At 32.8% G+C, this 24,272-nt stretch overlaps 1 protein-coding gene, 1 long non-coding RNA gene and 1 pseudogene across 3 annotated transcripts in view; 2 read left to right on the top strand and 1 right to left on the bottom strand.

Moving 5' to 3' along the window:
- Positions 1 to 1,698: 1,698 nt before the first annotated feature.
- Positions 1,699 to 4,684, top strand: LOC128172842 (uncharacterized). Of its 2 annotated transcripts, XR_008242353.1 has the most exons (3): positions 1,699 to 1,831; positions 1,952 to 2,313; positions 2,586 to 4,684. It is a non-coding gene; the product is annotated as an uncharacterized LOC128172842 (long non-coding RNA). The 2 variants fall into 2 exon arrangements; XR_008242352.1 differs by having other exon boundaries at positions 1,952 to 4,684.
- A 2,580-nt stretch (positions 4,685 to 7,264) lies between these two features.
- LOC128172754 (fucolectin-like) lies at positions 7,265 to 12,131 on the bottom strand (annotated as a pseudogene).
- Positions 12,132 to 22,404: 10,273 nt separating this feature from the next.
- LOC128172644 (neurogenic locus notch homolog protein 1-like) overlaps positions 22,405 to 24,272 on the top strand; it is a 61,380-nt gene continuing 59,512 nt past the window's right edge. Inside the window, exon 1 of the mRNA XM_052838419.1 lies at positions 22,405 to 22,727. Within this exon, the coding sequence (XP_052694379.1) occupies positions 22,413 to 22,727 (315 nt within the window). The 5' untranslated portion in view covers positions 22,405 to 22,412. The remainder of the gene's footprint in view (positions 22,728 to 24,272) is intronic.

Raw genomic sequence — 24,272 nt, 5'->3', positions numbered from 1 at the left:
TACGTGTTTTGTAAACGGGTTCGGTTTTAAAAAAAAACCACAATTCCTGACATGACACATGAGTACATACTGTTTATTACAATGCTTGCTACCCTCTGAAAATTTAACTCGCCATTAAATATCTCATTTTTTAAATAATGATTGTTACGATTACATAAACTGTGTGCGACAAATAGTTTTCCTAAAACATTTTCTTATTTTCTTTTTCAAAACACGTTTTATATGCAGGCTTTCAATCACAACACGTTTTTATAACAAAAGCAGAACTGAAAGTTTAGTAATTATAATCGTTTGACACCATTTCACATATATTTTCAACTCGCAGCAACAACGGAAGACCTACTCGTGGCTTTGCCACGAGCTTTGCTCTAGTTTCATAAATTATCGGAAATCAAAATCCTAGCAATATGCGTACCTCTGGCTTCGGGGCCACCAACGCTGCGATTTTCTCAAATCTGATATTTCTAAAAAAAATTTAGTTTTTCTCACCAAACTGTGCCACCAAATAAATTTTTTCTCAAACTCAGACTTGACTTTGAGTTTTTTCTCAAATTTGAGATTTTTCTCAAACGTGCGTGCCACCAATGTTTTTTCTGACTCAAATGAGAAAAAAATTTGAGATTTCTCAGAAAATCTTGAGATTGGTTTATAGTAACCTCAAATAAAATCTCACGTGAATTTACTCATCCAAAATGACAGTCAGACGACGTCTGCAACGTCAACGTCGCCGTCGCAATAGAGTTCCGAGACGTTTCAACGATCGTTCCAATCCCCTAGAGACCCTCAATGTTAAAATGTTAGTTTAATGCAAGACCGGTTAACATACCACAGCCATCGTAACAACCCTCTTACCCCTCTGCATCAAGTTTAAGTAGCGCTACGCTATTTCGCTACGGGGACATTCTATATTACCATTTGGGACACGCTATTAGTACCCAAGAGTTCTGCAGGGAGAGCCGTACGTCAGGTGACCGACCTTCTCTGTCATTATGTCAAGGAATTTATTCGTCTGCCTGGCAGAGATGAGATTTCTGGCAACTTCCATAAACTTGCAGGTAAATATAGCGTCTGCATTTTGTTGACCTTCACCCAATAAATAATGAATCCTGAACCCGATCACACATAGACCTACATAATTTGCAAATGTTTTACCGGTATATAACGGTACTTCTTTACTTATAGTACACATTTGTATAACACTGCTCATACAAAAAAAAATATTCAATAAAAAACTCTACATACAACATCATTACATAATATGCATGGCTGAAGCAAATAAAGGTTTTATCAATGCATGCGCGGATCTAGAGTTTTATCTACATTAATATCGAGAGATGCCCCATACCACCTTAAATTCACAACATGAAGTACACCATAAATAAGCCTCTGACCCCCATGGTAAACAAGTTTATCCCTATGACCCCAATGGGAAGTTATGGATCCGCGCATGTAGTATAAGAACAATAGTGGTGGATCAAACGACTTGTCAAAATTTACCGTGTTTCATTTCATTTGTTTCTTAAGTATTCGTGTTTTTAATTTTTAATTAATGAACTCAAATGTTTCTTAATTAAAATTATCGGTATCACAAGGGCAGATAGAAAGATCTAAAGAAAGTACAAAATTGAGGACCCCCTCCCCCCCCCCCCCCCCATCTTAAAATAACACGTGCATTCATGTTCATGTTCATGCAATTTAATAATAATATTTTATCACAGGATTCCCGGGTGTTATTGGTTGTGTAGATGGAACAATGATAAAAATTGTATCCCCGTCAGAAAATGAAGCAGATTATTTATGCCGTAAAGGCTTTTATGCGCTCAATGTACAGGTAAATAAACAATTAAAATTTTGAAAGATAATACATCTGTTGTTCCATGTATTTTTTAAATCTTTTTTTCCCCCATGTTTTAGATATACCCTTCTAAAATATATATATAAACATTTTCAGATGACATGTGATCCTCAGTTTAGAGTGTTGGATGTCGTTGCAAAGTGGCCAGGAAGTGTGCACGATGCTCGGATTTTCAGGGAATCCAACTTATGCACACTTATGGAAGAAGGCATTTGGAAATTCTGTACCAAGATGTCCTGTATTTTTTAATTCTTGATACAGTGTGTGTGAGATATTTCACGAAGTACAAGCAGAAATTTCAATGAGTAGTTATTTTAAATATATTGATAAACAGGGCATCTATCGGGCTTTCTACTAGGAGATTCTGGATACGGCCTGAAACCATATCTCTTGACCCCGTATATAGCGGAAGATGCTCCTGGAAACAGACGCTATAATGCAGCACATTGTAGAACAAGGTTACCTATTGCATAATGTTTTCTGCCTCAAAACGAAACAAACTTTGTAAATAAATTGAAAACTTACAAAAATCAATTTCACACCTGTTATTTTCTAAAAATCAACCACAATGCTTGAGTATGTCATTAAGTTATTGCTAACTCTATAAGGCACATACATGTGGTATTAAATGTGCAATCATGTATAGTGGAATATGTTAGTAAAGCGATATTACATTTCACTTTAAAAATCTTATTTATTGCTGCATGTAAGTTCTTCAATAACATTTCAGAGTCACGATTGAGCAAACATTTGGAATTTTGAAAAAGATATTTCATGCCCTCCACTGTGTCCTTCGGACCAAGCCAGAAAGAGCGTGCAGAATAGTGACAGCATGTGCTATTCTCCACAATATAGGTATTCAACGGAGGGACATTATGAGAGACTCAGACTTGACGAATGCAGTTGATGTGGCCGTGGACGTCCACGTTAGGGTTCCAGAAGACGCTGTAGGACGCACCGTGAGGGACCACGTGAGAGATACATACTTCTCATGAGTACGTTTCTATGCAAAGTCAACATCTTAGAATTTTAATTATAAAATTACAGTTTACAATTTACTACTTTATGTACCGGTACCTTATACATATTACTAACATGGTGAATTGATCAATGAATAATTATAATAATAATGAATTAATGAATGTCAGGATATTTCACTGACTACCAATAAATACAACAATTGGTGCTAAAATAATCATTGATGATAACATTTAATAGAGTTGAAAACAATCAGATAAAGCAATTTACGTATATACATGTAGTCACATATATCCGCCATTCAATCAAATACATGTACATGTAAACTACTTAAACTACTTAAACATTAAACAAGCAATACAATGCATCATCTCAACTTATAATAATAATAACTTAAAATAATGTCATTGTCAAATATATATAAAAGATGAAACAATTATTCTTTCATTACAACTTTCATATAATTCTTACTGGTATTACAAACTACAGTGAATAAATCATAATAGCATAAACTTGAATACTTGTATTGCTAAATTTAAAAAGTGCAATGTATCACAATCATATCATATAACATTCTTCAGTGGACAGTGACTTGAAATGCACACATCATTAAGAACAAAAATGTCTTATTTTCAAAAAGGAAGCTTATCATCCAAAGCTTAGAGTGGCATAATATATTTTGAATAGTAAATATTAATAAGAGGCCCATGTGCCACATTGCTCACCTGTGCAATATAAATAGCTATTACTTTAAGTATGCTTTATGAGATCCAATACAAAATACTCAACGTAAAATTACATGTTTAGGTCTTGTTTACAAAGCCGATCAAATATTTCTTCACAAATTTGTATGTTAAACATTAAGCCCCTTTCACTGTTTCATATGTCAGAAGAAGATATAATAACATTTTGTCTTCTATCCTATAAAAAAATTCATCACCTTTATGACACCATCTTATGCATATTATATGAAAATCATAGTTTTCCTTCTTGGATACTCTTTTGACACAATATCGTATATCATATGTTAAAAGCTGGTATGATAATCATATGTTTATTTCATACAGTATTATAAGATACAATGTTTATCAATACAATAATATAAAATACAATATTGCATCCTTTGATTCTTACAATATAACATAACTTGGGGCAGTTTACGCTTTAAAAACCGCAAATATGATACAATATAGTATACGATACAATATCATATCACAAAATACATCAAAATATTTACTTTTAACATTAGAGATCAGGCGCTGCATCTGAAACTACCACTGCGATTTGTTTATATTATAGTTATAAACGCTATACAAGAGGCCCACGGGCAACATCGCTCACCTGAGGAACAATAGGTATGATAAAATCAGCTTGATGGAGTCATAATACAAACTATCTGGACAATGTACAATAATACATGTAGATCCTGTATAAATAAAATCCATCCCCCCCCCTCCTGGATAATCTTATGTTTATAATCATTGGTCCCTTTTCTAACAGGATGATTTTATAGTCATATCACATGTTGAGTATTGCAGTTATCAAAAAGATCCTTAACAATTGTTGATATATATGGGATATAAAACTACATCAAACTCTGAACCTCCTTGTGAGGCCGAAGAATTGTCCTGGAGCCAAAGTCTTAACAATTATAAAGAATGATCTGGCTGATAAGTTTCTGAGAAGAAGATGTTTAAAGATTTTCACAACTTTGAATCCCCTTTGCCTAAGGATGATTTGTGCCAAGTTTGGTTGAAATTGGCCCAGTAGTTCTTGAGAAGATGTTGAAAATGTGAAAAGTTTACGAACAGACGGACGACAGACAAAATGTGATCAGAAAAGCTCACTTGAGCTTTCAGCTCAGGTGAGCTAAAAAAGCTATTATCTATAAACCATTTGACCTGTTCCAAAAAACTTAACCTCCTCCAGCATCCGAAACCTATAGCTCAGATTTAGCACTCAAGCCTGTCGGGTGCATCAGTATCATAACACGCACCATCCATGCAAGTTTATTAGTAATGTTAAAGGGCATAAGCTCATCCCCCCCCCCCCCCGACACTTTGTCTCAATGAGCTGAAAAACCAATAATTCTTTATTAACTCCCTCTGAAAGAGGACATGTATAAATTTCTACTTTAAGAAACTGTAATTACCTTCATATTAAAATGCTTTGTTCATAGTTTGGTTAAACATGACCCCCCCCCCATTGTGGCCCCACCCTACCCCCCGGGTCATGATTTTCACAACTTTGAATCTACACTACCTGGTGATGCTTTCATACAAGTTTCAGCTTTCCTGGCCGATTAGTTTCTGAGAAGATTTACTCTAAATATTCATATGTTAAACTTCGACTCCATATTGTGGCCCCACCCTACCCCCAGGGGTAACGATTTTCACAACTTTGTATCTACACTACCTGAGGGTGCTTTCACACAAATGTCAGCTTTCCTGGCTGATTAGTTAGAGAAGAAGATTTTTGAAAGATTTACTCTATATATTCCTATGTAAAACTTCGATCCCTCATTGTGTCCCCACCTTACCCGCGGGGGTCATGATTTTCACAACTTTGAATCTACACTACCTGATAATGCTTTCAGACAAGTTTCAGCTTTCCTGGCTGATTAGTTTTTGAGAAAAAGATTTTTAAATGTTTACATTATATATTCCTATGTAAAACTTCGATGCTTTGTGCCAAGTTTGGTTGAAATTGGCCTAGTGGTTTTGAGAAGATGTTGAAAATGTGAAAAGTTTACAGACAGACGGACGGACGGACTGACGAAAAAAATATTGCTACGCTTATGTATTACCTAATAAGGGATTTTTAGGGGCCAAAGTACTTAAACTTTGACGCAATATATCTTGAGAAGGAGACATGTTTTGTTAAGCTTTGTAGTAGAGAAAATGCTTGCATTGATAGTTCTAATCGTTTCCATCAATCAAAACACCAATGTCTGTCCCCATTAAGGATCTAGAGGACTGGCCCCTAAAATATTCAATCATCTGTTTATTAAAAAAGTGAACAACAATTTTAAATACCTGTAAGTTAAAAAATTGTTCGTATTTGTGGGACCCTTTGAATGAACTGAAGAAAAAGGGGATGGCCCCTTACATTAGAGGCCAAGACACTCGTAAAGTCTTTTTCACGTCTTTTTCACATACTTAAAAAACAATCAAGATTTTGTAATGCATTACAGAAACAAAGTTGTTGATCGAAACAATATGTGTTTGTAAAACTCATTGCCACACCCATTGATAACGTAATTATGAATTTTAGGGGACTAAACTCTTAAATCTTAAAGGACTGCGAACGATAGCATTGTCTAGCCGCCTAACTAAAAGTCATTTTTTGAAAGTTGTCTAATTAAAGTTTATTTTTTGTAATAATGTAAATATTTATGTATCTTTTCATTTAATATAAATGATTTGGTCAAACAAAGCGAGATAACATTGTATTTTGGGTTAAAATAGCTCATTTCATCATAGAAAATAACGGAAAACGGAAATGTTTTTTAAAACATCTCCCCCCCCCTGAAACAAAAATTCCTTTTGAGGGGTTTTAATTAATATTATTTAGCATATATTTACCAAAGGGTTTGTTGTTTCACGGGGGGGGGGGGGGGGGGGGAACATATGTCTACAGAACGCAATACATTTCAAAAAAAGGATTTTGCTTTGTAAATTTTTGAAAACTAATTAACAGATATGAATTAATATGAAATTTTACTTCAATATATATCTTAAATATGTTATTATTAAATTTTATGCACATATTGGCCGCTAAATAATATTTTCCTCACTCATAGAGACCGATTTCAATGAATGTTTTTGAGACCCCGTGTTAGCAAAACTTTTGTTTAAAAATAAATAATTTGATTATAAATTTTATTTTGACATAAATTGATTAGGATTTGATTATACTATTTAGTAGAAAACTTAGTTTTTAAATATCTGACAGGAATGCCGAAATATTTGGATGTAAAATGTAGGCGGGAAACGGGCGTTAGCGTTCGCAGTTCTTTGCAATGCGTGAAAACGCAAAACACTTTGTTAAGCATTTTAAAGGATACTGACAATCGTATACATTATCTGAAAGGGAGTGTTTGATGGGGAATTCTGAAATTTCATTTAAATTTTAATCGTATCGTTTAAAATTGAAGGTAAGACCTACTCGTATCTAGTTGTTTTAATCTTTGGATGCCTTTATAATTAGGTTCGCTGAATATTAAATCAATTAAAGACGGAATACTTGATATTAACTCTCGTTCATATTGTACAGGTCACTGTGAAAGTTTATAATATATCTATGAATCAAACTCTCCAACATGACTGACTTTTTTTATCAGCTCGAAGTGAAAATTATTCAATTGTTAACACATGACACATGACGACAGGCGTAAACACATCATTATAATTAACTTAACAGAGCAAAAAGTGTTACAGTTTTCACATCAAGTGCATGCAGTATTCTAAATACAGCCATCATAATATGGATACTTTTGTTTCCGGTTTAAAGTTGAACATTAAGCTTTTCAAAATGTCACCTCAACATATACGTAACTAATTAGTAGGAAAGATAGTTATTAAGCAAAGACATCAGCAATGATATTAACTAGGCAGAGTATCCAAACACTTCGACTTCACAGAGTGTGAGAGCTACTGTTGTCTTAGCGATCTTGACAAACCTTCCCTTTGGTACAGATGAACAGTCGACGTCGACTACCAGCTGTGACAGAGTACCGGGACCAGCAAAGACACCACACGGAGTGTTGACATCGGATTCTGTCAGTCCTACAGTGACGGTAACATTCCGAAGCCGGTCTGATGTGTCTAAAATAAGTCAAATAATAGATGTTCATGTGAAATTTTAAACTTATGTTAGTAACATATCAATTATCCATGGATAATTAATATGTTACTAACATAAGTTAAACTAACATCCCGTTTTTATTAAGGTGTGATTTACTTCACAGCCACAATTTATCCCGTCTAAAGATTGTTTAAAATTCATTTTTGTAAGCTAACAAAGCAGCAAATATGAATTTGTTTTATCATTTATCCTTTACATTTGTACTTAAAGCTGTAATTCGATAAAACAAAATTAAAAGTATTTTTCTTTATTATATTTCAATTAAAATGTCGTGACTTTGGGCGCTTACCTATTCCATAACTGTCCATCCCTCTATTAAATATTCTGACAGATTTGATGAAATAATCAGCCTGTAGATCCACCAACCACCACGGATTTGTGTCTCCATCCGCTGTGTGTGTACACAAGTCTACGACAAAGTCTGTACCGTTGTTGCCATCAACTGCCAGATCGGCAGAGAAGATCAGTCTATCTGGAGGCCATGTAAACGTTGATTATTGTGTTGCAGGCTTATGGAACGCAAGGTTGGAAACGGCTGTCGACAATATTATAAAAATGCAGATATTAAAATTTAAGTTTAAAAAAACCCCACAATACTTAAAACTGATCAGCAACAAAATACAATTTAAATATTGTATATTAAACAAGATATAACATGTTCTTTAACAACTGTTAATTAACAATGTAGTTTTTTTCCATAGGTAGGTGATCAGAAAGTGATACTGTTAACCTTTTTTTTTCGCGTGCAAGAAATTTTCGCAATGTTTGCAAGAGCTTCATTTTCGCGAATATTCCTCGCCGCGGACCAGTATTTACCATAAAGTTGTAATGAAAAAACAGGTGTGGATAGGGCTTGGTCGCAAAAATTAGTCGCCGCAAACTAGCTAATCTCAGATAATTCGCATAATGAAATCATCGCGAACAAGATATCTGTGAGCCAATGCTCACTAGTGATACCCTGTTCTGATATGAATATGCAAAATAAGCAAAGTCGTCGTTGAACAGAAAGCTGGCATCCGATTGGTACAGAAATATATCCCACAATATGGCATGCCTAAACAAATAGTGTTTTAAAATTTCAAGCATCTGCGATAAATAGCTGCTGAGAAATCTTTAAGGAAAATTTGTTTGAAAATTTTGGCTTAAATAAACAAAGTACTCATTTAACAGGAAGTTGACGTCCGATTGGTACAAAAATATATCCCACGATATGGCACGCCTTAACAAACTCTGTGTAAAAACTTCAAGCATCTGCGATAAATAACTGCTGGGAAATCTTTGACGAAAATTTGTTTGAAAATTTTGGCTAAAAGTAAGCAAAGTCATTTTTTAACAGGAAGTTGACGTTTGATTGATACAAAAATACATCCCACAATATGGCATGCCAAAACAAACAGTGTGTTAAAATTTCAAGCATCTGCAATTATTAGCTGCTGAGAAAACATTGACGGAAATTTGTTTGAAGATTTTGGTTAAAAATAAACAAAGTCGTCATTTAACAAAAAGTTGACGCCCAATTGGTACAAAAAATCAGCCCACAATATGGCATGCCTATACAAATATTGTGTAAAAATTTCAAGCGTCTGCGATAAATAGTTGCTGAGAAATCTTTGACGGAAATTTGTTTGAAGATTTTGGTTAAAAATAAACAAAGTCGTCATTTAACAGGATGTTGACACCGGATTGGTACAAAAAATACATCCCTCGATATGGCATGCCTATACAAATATTGTGCAAAAATTTCAGGTATCTGCTATAAATAGTTGCTGAGAAATGTTTGACGGAAATTTGTTTGAAAATTTTGTTTAAAAATAAGTAAAGTCGTCATTAAACAAGAAGTTGACGTCCGATTGGTACAAAAATATATCCCACGATATGGCATGCCTTAACAAACACTGTAAAAATTTCAAGCATCTGCGATAAATAGTTGCTAAGATAAATGCGACAGAAATTTTTGTTACGGACGGACAGACAGAAGGACAGACAGACAGACACACAAGGGTAAAACAGTATACCCCCTCTCCTTCGGAGCGGGGGTATAATAAAAGTTGGTTTACAGTATGTCATTTTTGCTTCAGTTCATTGTTTTACAGTATAACTTAATACAATATTGCAACTTTTTAAAATTCTTCCACGCCCAGACTTTTCACGAAAGGAATTATTTGGATGCCCCCCCCCCCCTCAAAAAAAAAATGTAAACTTCATGACCTCTGGGTCAGGGGTTCTTGCTCTAGGATTTAGCCAATATGGCCCTATAGTAAAAATGTATTAAATCTTGGAAAATCTTCTTACTCCCTTATATACTTGTTTAAAAAATGTATTTTTGTATTTAATAGTATTAGAGTTACAATTTATAATTATGATGATAACATAATGTTTAAATTATGTGCAGATAAATTACATGCACAACAAAGATAAATAGAGTAAATTATTGTATTCATTAGAAAGTATTATACATTTTTTAAAAATGTGCAGTCAAAAATATTCATCTTTTTACGAATGGAAAATATAGAGCGCATGCTTGAACCAGGACAAATTTGTTGTCACTTATTAGTCTTGGCTAGATACATCTCTGATTAAAAATTGTTGTTGGTTCAAGCATGCGCTTTATGTTTCCTGAAAGAAAAACTTCTTGAAAACAAGTTTTTTTTCTGCTAAAATGGAAAACTGACGGGAAAAGGTTTTCTTTACAATGCCGTATTTCTAAATTGTGGGCACTTGAATCAAAAGGAATATTAAGTTAAAACATCACATATATATCTATACAAAGAAAACAAAGAATTACAGTAAAATAATGATATTACTTTTAGGGGGCCATTTTAGGCCCATACCATATATAGTCCTTTAATGAAAATCCGTCAAAATTTGTAGACATGAGAGCGCTTACAAAAAAGTGTGACGGACGGAAACACGGACGCACGGACACACGCCCGGCATTTCTATGTCCCCGCTTCGCGTTGCGGCGGGGAACAAAAAAGTACGAATATACTTTCTTCAAACATAATAAAATTGGATCCATGGCTATGAATACTTTAAGCCTTCCGTAAACGGATATTCAGTTAAAATACATTTTACTTTGAAAATGACGAAATCTTTATTTGTTTGCCATGCAATGACCGCTGACTCATATATATATATATATATATATATATATATATATATATATATATATATATATATATATATATATATATATATATATTCAATCTGTCTAGTTAAGACTTTGTACATATTTGCTCAAAGTAATTTACAACAATGTGGCAATTTTTTAAAGTTACGTGTTTTAAAATTCAATGGTGTTTCAGAGTGAAATATCTACAAATTAAATTGTGAATTCATCTGAAAATCCAGCCCATATTATGTTAAAATACGTGCAGCAGAACTAAAAATGTTTAGATTACTGTCATTTTTTATTATTTTTTTGGGAAACAATAGTTACGATTGATGTATAGAAGCTCAGAACAAAATAAATAGTGGGGTCAAAAATATTTGTCAGGGCCGAACTATTTTTTGAGAATTTTCGAGTAAGATCTGAAGGGCTGGTTCCATGAAGATGATGTTTTTGTTGTAGACAGAGGCTTCCGAGATTCAGTCGATATGCTCGAGGAGCTGGGAATAAGGGCCGAAATGCCTCGCCTGATGAGCAGAGGGCAGAAGCAGATGACAACCTTAGATGCCAATGCCTCTCGTCTGGTCACCAAGGTTAGTTGTTTTCATATTTTGATTACCAGACCTACAACATAAATTCAATCATCAATCATCATGTCAGAAAAACTTCAATACAATTACATTATACAATAATTCTACATCTGTCTTCATCTGAAATACAAACAAATGCTGTTCCAAATCATTGATTTTATGATTTTCATCATTTTAATTTTTTTTCTTTTAGTAAAGAAATATACCCACTGTTAATTTTAAATAAGGCACTTTTACCTTTTTTATGAGTGGTGCTTGTTCTTAACTTTTCAGATTCGTTGGGTCGTTGAGGCAGCCAATGCAAGGATAAAGCGATGGAAGTACCTTGCTCATGTTCTTCCGACCAATCAAGTGCCATTTATTGGTGACTATATGCGCATCGTGTGTGCCCTCTCCAACCGTTACTGCAAGCCTCTGTCAACAGGAAGTGAAGATGAAGACATGGCCCTTGCATGCAAAATGAGGTATTTGTCAACAAAAGTTAACTCTTTAAAGACATTTGTTGAAGAAAACTGTCTGGATAAGAAGTCTGTAAAGTGGGAAGTGGCTACTGATTCTTTGGAATTCCCCAACATCAGCGAAGATGACATTCGAAATCTGACCTGTGGAGTTTATCAACTGAAGTTGTGTCCAAGTTATATTCAGGAGTATTTGGAGGGGGATGTTGATATCTTGGTTCACAGTGAGTTCCATGGGCTTACAGGGTCAAGCTACAGAGTCGTCATGTTTCTTCCCGACAGTATCTGCTCTGGATCCAGTTTTCTGAGTCTGAGATCACTGCATTGTATTGCAGATGTCGAGCGGGTGCCCGTGTTGTGGGAGTATGTTCCCATGTCGCCGCCGTTATCTGGTTTCTCGCTGTTGGGAGACACAACAGGGAGGCTATTTCGTCTATTCAAGACTGGTCCGAGTTTGTCACTGATGCAGCTGTCATTGACGAATCTGAGGACAGTGATGACAGTGAGGTAGAGGAGTAACTGAGTTCATTTTTCTTCTTCTAGTGATCAATCAGACTCTGTTGGTATCCTGAAAATATGAACATTTTTGATTTATAATATGAAATATTCATTTATCTGATTAATTTAAACACAATACAGATCTGGTTGCATTATTATCACACAAATGTTTTGTAATCAACAATTTGTCAATTGTAACATATTATGACTTAAGCGAGAATTATATCATATTTTTTTCTTACATATATACTAGTATAAAATTCTAATACAGTGTCAAAAGATATCTTTGTGTATTAATTTAAATAAGATGTTTATTGTTGTCGATAAGTATATACAATCTATCTAAATCATGATGGAAGCACACTACCTAGTTTTTATCATGCAACTTTCTTGTCAATTACAAAATCTTCACTGCAGATAAATTGTACCCTGATTACTGGTATATATATGTTTGTATAACTTGAAAACATTGTTTGCACTAGATAGGGGTATCTCCTCTTTATAGACTAATGTCAGTGCATTTTGCATGATGTGTTCTGTTATCATGTTCGTTTAATATTGAATCATTTTGTCATCTCATTTTTAAACTAATTGACAATGTGCCATAACAAAGAATCTTTTACTTTATGATTTCCATATTTGTTACCCATTATTTGCTATTTTAATTTCTGTGTTAAACATGTTACATGTAATTATTCTTCTATATATTTTTGAATTATATGAGTCATTGTTTGGGTTGAAAATGGTAGTTACATATTTGCTATGTAGTCACTAGAGCTTAAAATATGTTACAAATAGAGTATAGTTATTGCTGTCGTTGTTTTTTTTAATACATGTAGCTCTTCTTTGTTTTGCATTCAAGTTGGATTTAATGTATATCCTTGTACATTCTTGGAATTGGGTAAATGTGTGAGTGTCTCAGATCAGCTGATGAAAAAATGCATGATATGTGTTAATAAATAATACTTTAAATAGCAATTAAACAATAATAAACCAATCTATAGTGAAGTGAACTTTTTCCCGCAATGAAATGGAAACGCTGCCAACACACCATACCATGCGGCTATGCAGCGTGTTGTACAGTACATGTGACTCGATCGTTGATCTAACTCTTTTTCTATAAAACAATTCAAATATTTCTTATTTTATATTTCCTTACGTTACAGAGAGAATATCGAGATGTTTTATAACACTTACTTTACAAATGCGTCGATGAAATCCTTTGCATCCGTCGCTGTACAATCCTGTTTGTCACCGTGCGAAATCGTGTCACAATGGCCGACTTTACGGAAACTAAGGTGTGCCATTCGGGTAAAAAAAGTTCAAGTCCGTTTCTTTCTCGATTAAATTCTGATAATGAACTTATCTTTAACTTCAATTTAATGACAAAAACATTCAATTTCATAGATAAAAATATATCTAATATGTAGTTTACTTGAAGACTTTTAACATGTTTAAAGACGTAACGTCATGCTTGACGCTATAAAATCCCCTCATTTTTCGCTATTGTAGTGTCTTAAAATAAACATCAGAAATAGAATTTCTGAATTCTTAAACACGAAAAAAAAGTTACACGACGAATGAAAAAATGTTTTAGAATATTTTTAATACAATATTAATTGCTTTTGACGTTAGGCCGATTTTGGATTTAGTCCTTTCAGGAATTATTTGAACCATATACACATGTTCCAATTAGTTTCAATGTAATTACATATGCACAATCCCATGAAAAGATATATATATATATACACTGATCACTTAAAAATGCGGCTCCCTCAAAATGTGAATAAAATGGCAGAAATATTTACAAGGTTGGGGTGGAGATTTGTTGTTGTTACAATGATAGCAATTTTAACAATGTCACACTTACAATAATTAAACAAACCTGAATAGTAAATCACCTGAACACTTTAACTTAATAGAGGTCATGCATCTAATTCAAGTACATTTTCACTTTTTTTCTTACTATCCATGCAATGTTCAATTCAAATATTTCTTATTTTATATTTCCTTACGTTACAGAGAAAATATCGAGATGTTTTATAACACTTACTTTACAAATGCGTCGATGAAATCCTTTGCATTCGTCGCTGTACAATCCTGTTTGTCACCGTGCGAAATCGTGTCACAATGGCCGACTTTACGGAAACTAAGGTGTGCCATTCGGGTAAAAAAAGTTCAAGTCCGTTTCTAACTCGATTAAATTCTGATAATGAACTTATCTTTAACTTCAATTTAATGACAAAAACATTCAATTTCATAGATAACAATGTAGTTAATATGTAATTTACTTGAAGGCTCTTTTAAAGATGTAACGTCATGCTTGACGCTATAAAAAGCACACGTTTGTCGCTATTATAGTGTCTTAAAATAAACATCAGAAATATAATTTCTGAATCCTTAAACACAAAAAAAAAGTTACATAACGAATGAAAAAATGTTTTAGAATATTTTTAATACAATATTAATTGCTTTTGATTTTGGCTAAACATGGATTTAGTCCTTTATAACGTATACTGGACGCAAGCGGATATAATAATTATAGGAAAAATCAATAACGTAAAATTGTCAACCTCTTTCCAAAAAGCTTGCCTGATTAAACAAAATTATTCAATGGAAGCATGCATGTATCAATTAGGCTATCTTATCAGTAATGAATTTAAATTTTTGCTGCTGATCATAAATTTATAAACGGAACGTGTAAATTTAAGACGAAATGTCAGTCTTTTTTCGATCTAGAACATGTACAATTATGTACATATATACTAGTATCGCTTGAAATTCAATTGTTTTATTAATTATTTTTTTAAGGAATGTACACATATAATATAAGTGCAGCTTGAAAGCTGGAGATTAAATAGTCATTTTTTAAAAAATTGTATTTGATATATTAAGATGCAAAATCAACTGAAAGGCGTTTAAAAAAATTTCCAACCATATAAAATATGAAAGGGTATACAAACACGTTTCGTTTTTTGAATGTGTGTAGGGCACTTCATCATAATCATCTTGACAAGCAATTAAAAAAGGGTGAATTCTCAAATTCATGAAATTCATGTAACTTCAATTCCTTATTTGCAGTTTCATTTAATACAGTGAAAATAAAGTGAATGGGGTGGCATATCCATGGTATTTCAATTTATTATATAAAAGTTAAGAAAAGTGTCTGCTGCAAAAAAAGAGGGGAGGGGGAAAGCAGTCCCCCACTCCGAACCCAACCCCAGATGCTACGTGCCTGTGATATTTACAGAGCACGGTGTGCTCTGTGGTATTCGCATGATCCAAACGGACTGGTCATTAGTCGGCGCGCAAAAACTATGAATGAGACATTATGGCGCGAAGTCCTGCTTTACCATTCACGCAACGGCTGATATCTTAATGAACTCATCCATTGGCAGAGATCAATGGGGAGGGGGTCAGATGAATTTTTGACATTTGTTTTGTAACAGCTACATACATGTATATTATACTTTCGACAACGATCGGATGTTTTGGAAGACAAATGTCGAATGATTAAACACACTTGATTTGTAGTTGTTAAATGTAGTAATGTACATTTAGTAAGACCCGCGAGTTATAACCCCTTTTCAAGATTAATGAAATCGCCCAACTGAACGAAAATCGGGTCACAACCCGCTTTTGGTGATTTAATTAGTTCCTGCAGTAAACATTCTTGCTGTATAAATATATATTTGTTTTAATCCAGACTGATGACACACTTGTAATAATGACAATCCAACACCAAGTATTACTTACATTGAATCGTAATAGGCAATATGTCACAACTTGTTACGATGACCCCCTCCCCCTTTATCACCGTTCTATTTTTAAATCAGGATTACACACGTGCACTGCATGGTGAACATCCCTTTTCCTTGAAAACTCTTGCTTGATGTTGTTATATTACATCCAATATAACGTTTTCATCAATTGTGAATGTAAATGCTGACACCTTAAATATGATATTGCTTGATCCCATTGTCTGCACTGTTTCGGAGAATTTAACTTTAAAACCTTAGACGTCAGGCAATCAATACATCTTTGTGTATGTATTTATTTAATCAAGCATCCACTATAGTTATTACCTTATGTCATTTTTTATTAGCTCACCTGAGCTGAAAGCTCAAGTGATATTTTGTCCGTCGTCCGTCTGTAAACTTTTTACATTTTGAACTTCTTCTCTAAAACCGCCTATCCAATTTCAACCAAATTTGGCACAAAACATCCTTATGGAAGGGCGAATATAAATTGCAGAAATAAAAGTCCGATCTATATTCAAAGCGGAGAAAACCTTGAAACTGTAGAAAAAGGGGGTGCATTTTAAAAAATCTTCTCAAGAACTACCGATTCCAATTCAACGTAGTTTAGCATAAATTATCCTTATGGGAAGGAAAATATAAATTGCAAAAATTAAGGTCTAATTCTGTTTCAAATCTGAGTTATTACGAAAATAATAATAAAGGAAAAGTTTAATAGCTTCGAGCTCGGCATCCGGTAAAATGGGTAGACAAGACCTGGCCTGGGCAAAACAAAAGATTGACAGTTATTAATCTGCCAATCTCATTAAAATATCAGGATATTTGATGGACCAGTATATTTGTATTTGCTGTAAATATTGCTGCAAAATAATGCGTATTTGGAATTGACGATTGCCGATCTGCCCCGGCTTTTATTTTGCCACGGCCCGGGTTTGCATACCCATTTTACCAAGACTCGTAGTCCATACTTCTAAAACGAGGTTCTTTGTTTAAAGCAGGCATGACATTATACGAAAAAGGGTCGATCTGACTATGATGAATTTGCTTGTTGTGCAACAGTTCGCGAATGAAGGAAAATTTTTGAAAAATGCAAAATATATTGGTGCCGATTTTGTGAAGTAAATTGGGGCTAAATATTTCAATGCGTTGACAGTTTTCACACATGACGTTGGTGTTAGCTTGTTCTGATTTTCGTGTCGTTTTCATTATTTATGTTTTATAACCTGGGAACTATCGTCTGTATTTCGTGATCTTTACGTATCAAATCAAACAGAGACTTCGGTAAATCAAACAATTAACTGTTTACCTGCGCAAATTAAGCAAAATCTGATGTATCAAAAAAGTACTAAAATACAATTCATTATATCGGTAATTCGGCATTATCTTTTGCGTAATGGTAGATTAATGCAATAGGTTCTGTTGAGATGCTCGGCATTTTCTCGAGTTTATGCAGTTTAAATAGAGTTTGATATCGCTGTCGGAAATATGTAGGTATATACATGTATATATATGATTCATTTCGAAAAAATAAATTGTGTTCTTTATTTGTTATAGTGCATGTTTCTTGTGTTTTATTGTTTACAATTTCTATTTACTAACCATATTTGAGTGTTAAGCTTCGAATTATAAGCAAGATACAGAGATTCGCTCACAATTCTATGTTTGTCCACAGATCTTAAAAACTAAAGATTAAAAAAGTAAAAAAATTGTCAATATTTATTAAGAAAAGTTTCAAAGTCTGTTCTTCCAGAAACCAACTTTAACAACTTATTATATTGTAAACTTAACCTTTTTTCGTCATTATTTCTCCTTCTGTACATGTGTTAAGCTGAATGTAATAAACTCATGTGAACAGAATATGACTCAAATCAAGGCGAACTGTGAGCTCTGTATCTTGCTTATAATTCTACGATTGATGTTGAAATTTTGGTTGAACATTAGAAATTCTATATGAATTAGAGTATGTTAAATACTTGTACAGACAAAATAAAGAATGATACTCTGTATATACCTACTCTCTGGGGCCCCCTCTTTATAGAATAAATAATGTGAAATCTACATCAATTTTGATAGTTTTTCAGACACGGGTAAATAAAAACGACATCTTTAAAACAGTTTCCATAGTTCTCACACATTTCTGTTGCAGGGATTAAGTAATTATCACTATTCCTAAGAAAATATCACAGCGGAAAATTATCCTGGTTTGTACGCGAAGTAAATAACAGTCATTTAATTATAATGGAGAAGACAAATAAAATGTTTGAATGTTTTTAATTTGAGGAATTGAGCACATATAGGTACAAATTTCTTTTTCACATCTATACATGTGGGATTTTTAAAATAAAAAAACAATAACTAATACATTATTTTTTTTAAAATGCAATAACTAGTAAGTAGTTGAGGAAAAAAATGTTCATATTTGCTCTTATATATTTTGATCGCTTTACAAAGTGGGGGGGGGGGGGCAAACCGAAAATATAGGGCATTGGAAGTTAACAACTTAACAGTGTACTCCTACCAAATGTTTAGTTCTATATCTTGCGTAGGATTTTCTTTTTCTGGTAAAAAATAATATTTCATGAAGGTACAATGTCAAAGATTACGTGTATGCAAAAATAAGTGTAAAATTCGAATACTTTACAATATTTATTTTTTGTTATTCTACCGAGGGACCATACGGCACACTATCTTTTGAACGCCCATTGTTGCTCAGGTGAGCGATGTGGCCCCATGGGCCTCTTGTATTAATTACATTGACTTCCTTTTCTCTGGAGAAGTTTTTATATTAAAGATATTTAAAGCAAAAAAAAAAACCCTAAAACTTCAAATCACAAATTATTGCATGCATGTACTAGTAATATGTAAAACCTAGTGAAACACAAAATATACTAGTATAGGTGAATTATTTCATGAGATATACAACATTGTTCTCTAAATTGAACTTAAATTATTTGTACGAATTTGAAAATACAACACAATAAACAGACTAAAGGTAATTATTGACCTTTTTTTTTTTCAATTTTACCCCCTATAACAATTCCTTAAAGGGGATCACAAATTCATTGAATAATTTAGTAGAAAACTGTGATTACGAAGAAAGCATCATTTTGTTTCAGGTTATATTTATACGATATAAAATAACTTTGTTAGCTAGTTGGAAAGCGCATTACAACCAGAATCAAGTAAGTAAAGTTTCAATGATTTTAACCTTTACTATTATTATATGTAAACATTTTCATAACCGTTTTCGTAAATAATTGCATTAACAAATAATGATAAAGTTTAGAGCTAAAAAAAACTAAAAAAAAAAAAAAGTACAATTCAACACCATGAAATGGTTCTAATAACGATATACCTTCCATAATTGAAAAATTTCAATTACGTATAACTACAGGTACATTTGTAAAATTCTTTTATACTAGTACGAATCAGTAAACTGGGTTGGGCAGTTTACGCATTATAAACCGCGAAGCTATTAATAATTTTTCTACCTTTATTCATTTTATAAGGAACCATCAAATTAAAAAAAAAGAAAAGAAATCCAAAATATTAACCTAAAGAATTCTTTTAATTATAGGTGGTAATATTTTACAAAAAGGGAGCATATCAATTGGTTTTAAACTTTCGATATTTCTTTATTTACAGTCATTGGCACGATATGCGGGTTTTTTTTTGTCGATTGATTTACGATTTTTATACAGAGAACACAGTATTTTACTTTAATCCAGCGAATTCTGAAATTGCACTCCCCTGAATATCTGATTAGATTGATTTACTGTATATTTATTTTATACTGGAAATGGTGCAATAAAAATGAATATTTTACACAATGATATTTGTTCAAGTATCATTCAGAGAATTCTCTAAATGCAGTCCCAAGAAGAATTTATAATTTATTTAGATTGGTTTACTGTGTGTTTATTTCATACTTGGAATAATACGTCATGAAATAAATAATTTTATGCAACAATATTAACTTAACAATCCAGTGATAATATTTCATTGCAATCCTCTGCACCAATTTTTTTTTTCCGGGAATGATGCATTATGAAATGAATATTTTACACAAATAATATTTGTTTACGTAAAATTCAGAAAACTTCACTCAATGCAACCCCATTTACTTATTTTTATTCATTTTTGATTGATTTACACGGACTTTTACAGCACCGAATAGACAAGACTTGCGTGTATCACCAACGCAGAACCGAAAAGCTGATCTCGGTTTTGCTTTGGTCGTAGTCTGCTTCAAATAATATAGACATTTGGTCATTTTTCTGGATACAGATGACTTTCATGAAAAAAATCTGAATTAAATTTAAAAGGTAGTTTTCTGCATACAGAAATAAATGAATAAAATTCTCAAAAGGTTGTTGATTCTTACCTTCTTAAAAAGATATGTTAAAAGCTGGAAACCATTTAAAGAAAAGTTGACTTAGTTTTAACAACTTGGATTCAATTTACCTAAGGATGCTTTGTGCTAAATTTGGTTGAAATCGGTTCAGTGACTGTAGAAAAAGTCAAAAAAGTAAAAGAAAAAAACCCCAAAAAAACCGGACAGACCGATGGACGGCGGAAAAAGGTGATCAGAAAAATTCACTGGAGCTTTCAGCTCAGATTAGCTAAAAAAAACCTTTTACGGTGATATTGTTTTCTTCTTAACCGAGAGTAAAGATAACATGATTAATAATTACACAAAAAGGGGGTTCATTTTTAATCGTGACTCTTTGATTTCACCCATTTTTGCGATTTTTGTATTTTCTGACTCTGTTAAGGAGTTCATTAGAATGATGTTGTTGCTGCTGTTCTTAATTGAGTATGAACTAGCATCTCTTGATAATCCGGGAAAATTAAAGTGGAGAATAACAGACCACCGTTACATTTAAAAATTTTTTTTTAAAACAGCTTGATCTGAATTACTGCATTTTGCCAGGGCTATCATGAGGGTCATTCATAAAACCTTTACGATCTATGTACTTAGGTTAATAAAGCTAACAATTTTTTATTTATGATTTGGTAAGTTTTACACTGAAACGCCTTGGTTTGCAGGCATAAACTTTATGTGAGGTCAAGGATCAAAATGTTAAAATATGGTGTCTTTTATCTTTTTTAAAAATATATTTGTAGTGTGAGCCATTCGAATATCTAAAAAAAGTGAGATAAAACCAACAGAAAATATGCAATATTGAGTTTACTAACAAATAACATCTTTTCTTTGAATATTACAGTACTACCAGAAATATTCAGTGAAAAACAAAATCTAAAAATTTTAGTCCGAATTTCCTTTGTTTTGCTAACTTTGTCCAACTTTGTTTGAGCCTAATTCCATAATAAAGTAAAATATCGAATGGTTTGTCAATAATATTTCATTTCATAAATACTTTTAGTGTTAAGAACAAATTTTACTCATGACACTGAACTTTATAATAACTCAACCCCTGTGTAAACATCGTCCATAATGTGAATTACAAAATCTAGTTAAAAAAAAACAAGCTAATACCGTCCACGTTATTATTTAAGAATGCTCAATTCAAGTTGTTCAAGGTAGAAAAAGGTATAGTTTTTCGGGACGTTTGCTTCAATGGAACACTGCTCGTGTTAATGAATATTAACATATATAAAAACAATAAAAAAAAATACGAGTTAAGGATTAATCCAGATTTTAAAATATTTGACATACGTAAACATGGATACATGTGAGATTGATAAAAGACGTGAAAAATCTTGACTTGTTTATCAAACGTGCATTAAGTATGAACACGTATGATATTAATGTATAGAAAAAGTACTGAATATAACTAAAACTAAGAACTATGCAGATATTTGGTGTATTAAAAAATATCAAAAATTGATCACATTGCAAAGTATTTCGTACCCAATAAAAATCACACCGTCACAATAACATACTATAGAACATATATATAAAGAAGGAGAAATATAGCGTAAAGACATAGAAGGGGAGAAAGAGAAAGAAAATAAATAAAATGTGATAATAAGTGCAGAATACTACATTAAAAGAACATAATAGTCCCTCAAGATTCAGTGTAACCTTAGCAAAGGTAGATTGACTAAAATTAATAAAAACTACAAAATTGCTTATTTTCCTTAGTGATTGATTACCGATTAATTATTTACCTCAACATTTTGGTGCCTATTGGTTACATATTAATCAATAAATCAAAAATGTACATCACAAACTCTATATGAAAAACAAACTCATGTTGTCCAAATTATTATTATTTTGAAGCGTAAGTCGCACTGTTCAAGATTGGGAGGAAACCTATATCTTTATATAGTACAATGTTGTTGTTCCAAATCTTCCGATGTCCGTGGCTTTTAATAACCGTCCTTGTGCCGTGTTATGGCAGCCTAAAACCGGGCTTCTCTCAACTTCAGCGAGGACACAGATTGGACAGGAAACTGATCCAGTCATTTACAGAAGTCAGTTTCTTGGACTGTGTGACGGAATGTATGGTGACACCACGGTGTAAATCAGTCAACTATTTCAAAGGGGCTAATTACTGTGAAATCAATTACGAAAATAAGACGACAGCGGAGACTAACTACATGGACAGTGCTGGATGGGTATACAGTGAAAGGGGGCACTGGCCTAAGGTAAATATGTTTAAATGGTTATTTACTATCAACTAACCTGTTTATATCGTCTCTGACACAGCTATCGAATCAAGTATGATTTATTTGAATATTACGACTACGAGGGTTGTTAGAAAAGTTCGCGGACAGGTTCGCATGATACCAACAAAACCTTTCATATTTAATCGTGACGTATTTTCTAAGAAATATGTAAAGATTAGTTTATTTTTGAATGCACCTTAAAAAATACACAGATTAATTATTTTGATAAGATATGTTTCACGGAGCATGTCAATTTTTATTGTTTAGCACTTTGTACGCATTTTCCTTATTAAGAAAATTTACATTTTAACCGCATAAGAATAAACCAAATACATGTAAGAGATCACAATAAGTTTTGGTCATTTTCCTTATCAATAAAGTCGAAACTGCGTGGACAGAGATTCTCAGACCTACATAATCTACGATTTGACACAAAAGACATTGAACAAAAATTTGACAAATAATGATGTGAACGAGAATTTTTTAAATAGGTTAATGGCATGAAAAGTGTGTGGACTAAAAGATGCTTACTTTGAGAAAGAGTGGCAGGTTTAAATTGGCTATCAGTAGTTTGGCGTCACCTGACGTTGTGGAAATGAGAAATGGTGTTCCGTAAATCCAATTCATGCGAAATAAAATTCGCTGTATCTTTTGAAAACAACTTCAAAATCATATGATTTTTGGCATACTTGTTTTCAATTGGTAGTCATATATTAAAACATACGTCATCCTAAAGAGTACACATAATAACAACCATCGTATTGTGATATGGTTTTCTTTCCTGATAGCTCCCTATATTCCCTATATTTATTATGATCAAGATTGTAGTTTTAATTTCTTTTTTAAATCTGCATCAACAATTCTAGCGTTTTGAGTTGCTTAAAAATACTATTAAGATTCAACCAAATATTATATCTGCAATGAAAAAAGAGATCGTCACTAAAAAGTAAATGGTTTTTTTTAAAATGCGTTTTTAGACTACCGTTCTCATGGTGAAAAAGGAAGTGGCGGAAACAGTTCATTTAACTTTAAGTGGGTTCGTTTTTGATATTCTTAAATTTAATTGTAAAGTTTTAGCAAAGTAAGCATTTAAAATGAATTGTTGATGAATAAATACACTGCTTTTTTCATGTTTTGCATCATTTATAAACATAAATAAACGATACAATTCTAGACATGTGTAACGTTTCTGAGTTTGTTATTACCATGTAAAATGTATATTTTGGATGTTGCGGTTATTTTCTACAGTTTAAGCTTGTTGGAAATTCCTCCTGATTGTGATGTGTTAGAATGTAACCAAATGTTTATCGAGCTTGTCTCAACTGTAACAAAGAAATAGACGATCAAAGTAATCAAATATAGCTTTAGGAACATATATTTGTTAGAACGTGAGGATTGAAAGGCAATAGTGTTCATCTTACATGTGTGTTTGACACAAATAGAGTTAATGTAATAACATAACAGTCAGCCGATTTACGTAGGTGAATTGATAGTCGTTTAACTGGGCGATTAAAGAAATATTAT

Source organism: Crassostrea angulata, chromosome 2 (genome assembly GCF_025612915.1).
Source record: "Crassostrea angulata isolate pt1a10 chromosome 2, ASM2561291v2, whole genome shotgun sequence".
NCBI lineage: Eukaryota > Metazoa > Mollusca > Bivalvia > Ostreida > Ostreidae > Magallana > Magallana angulata.
This window is presented reverse-complemented; position numbering and strand designations above follow the sequence as displayed.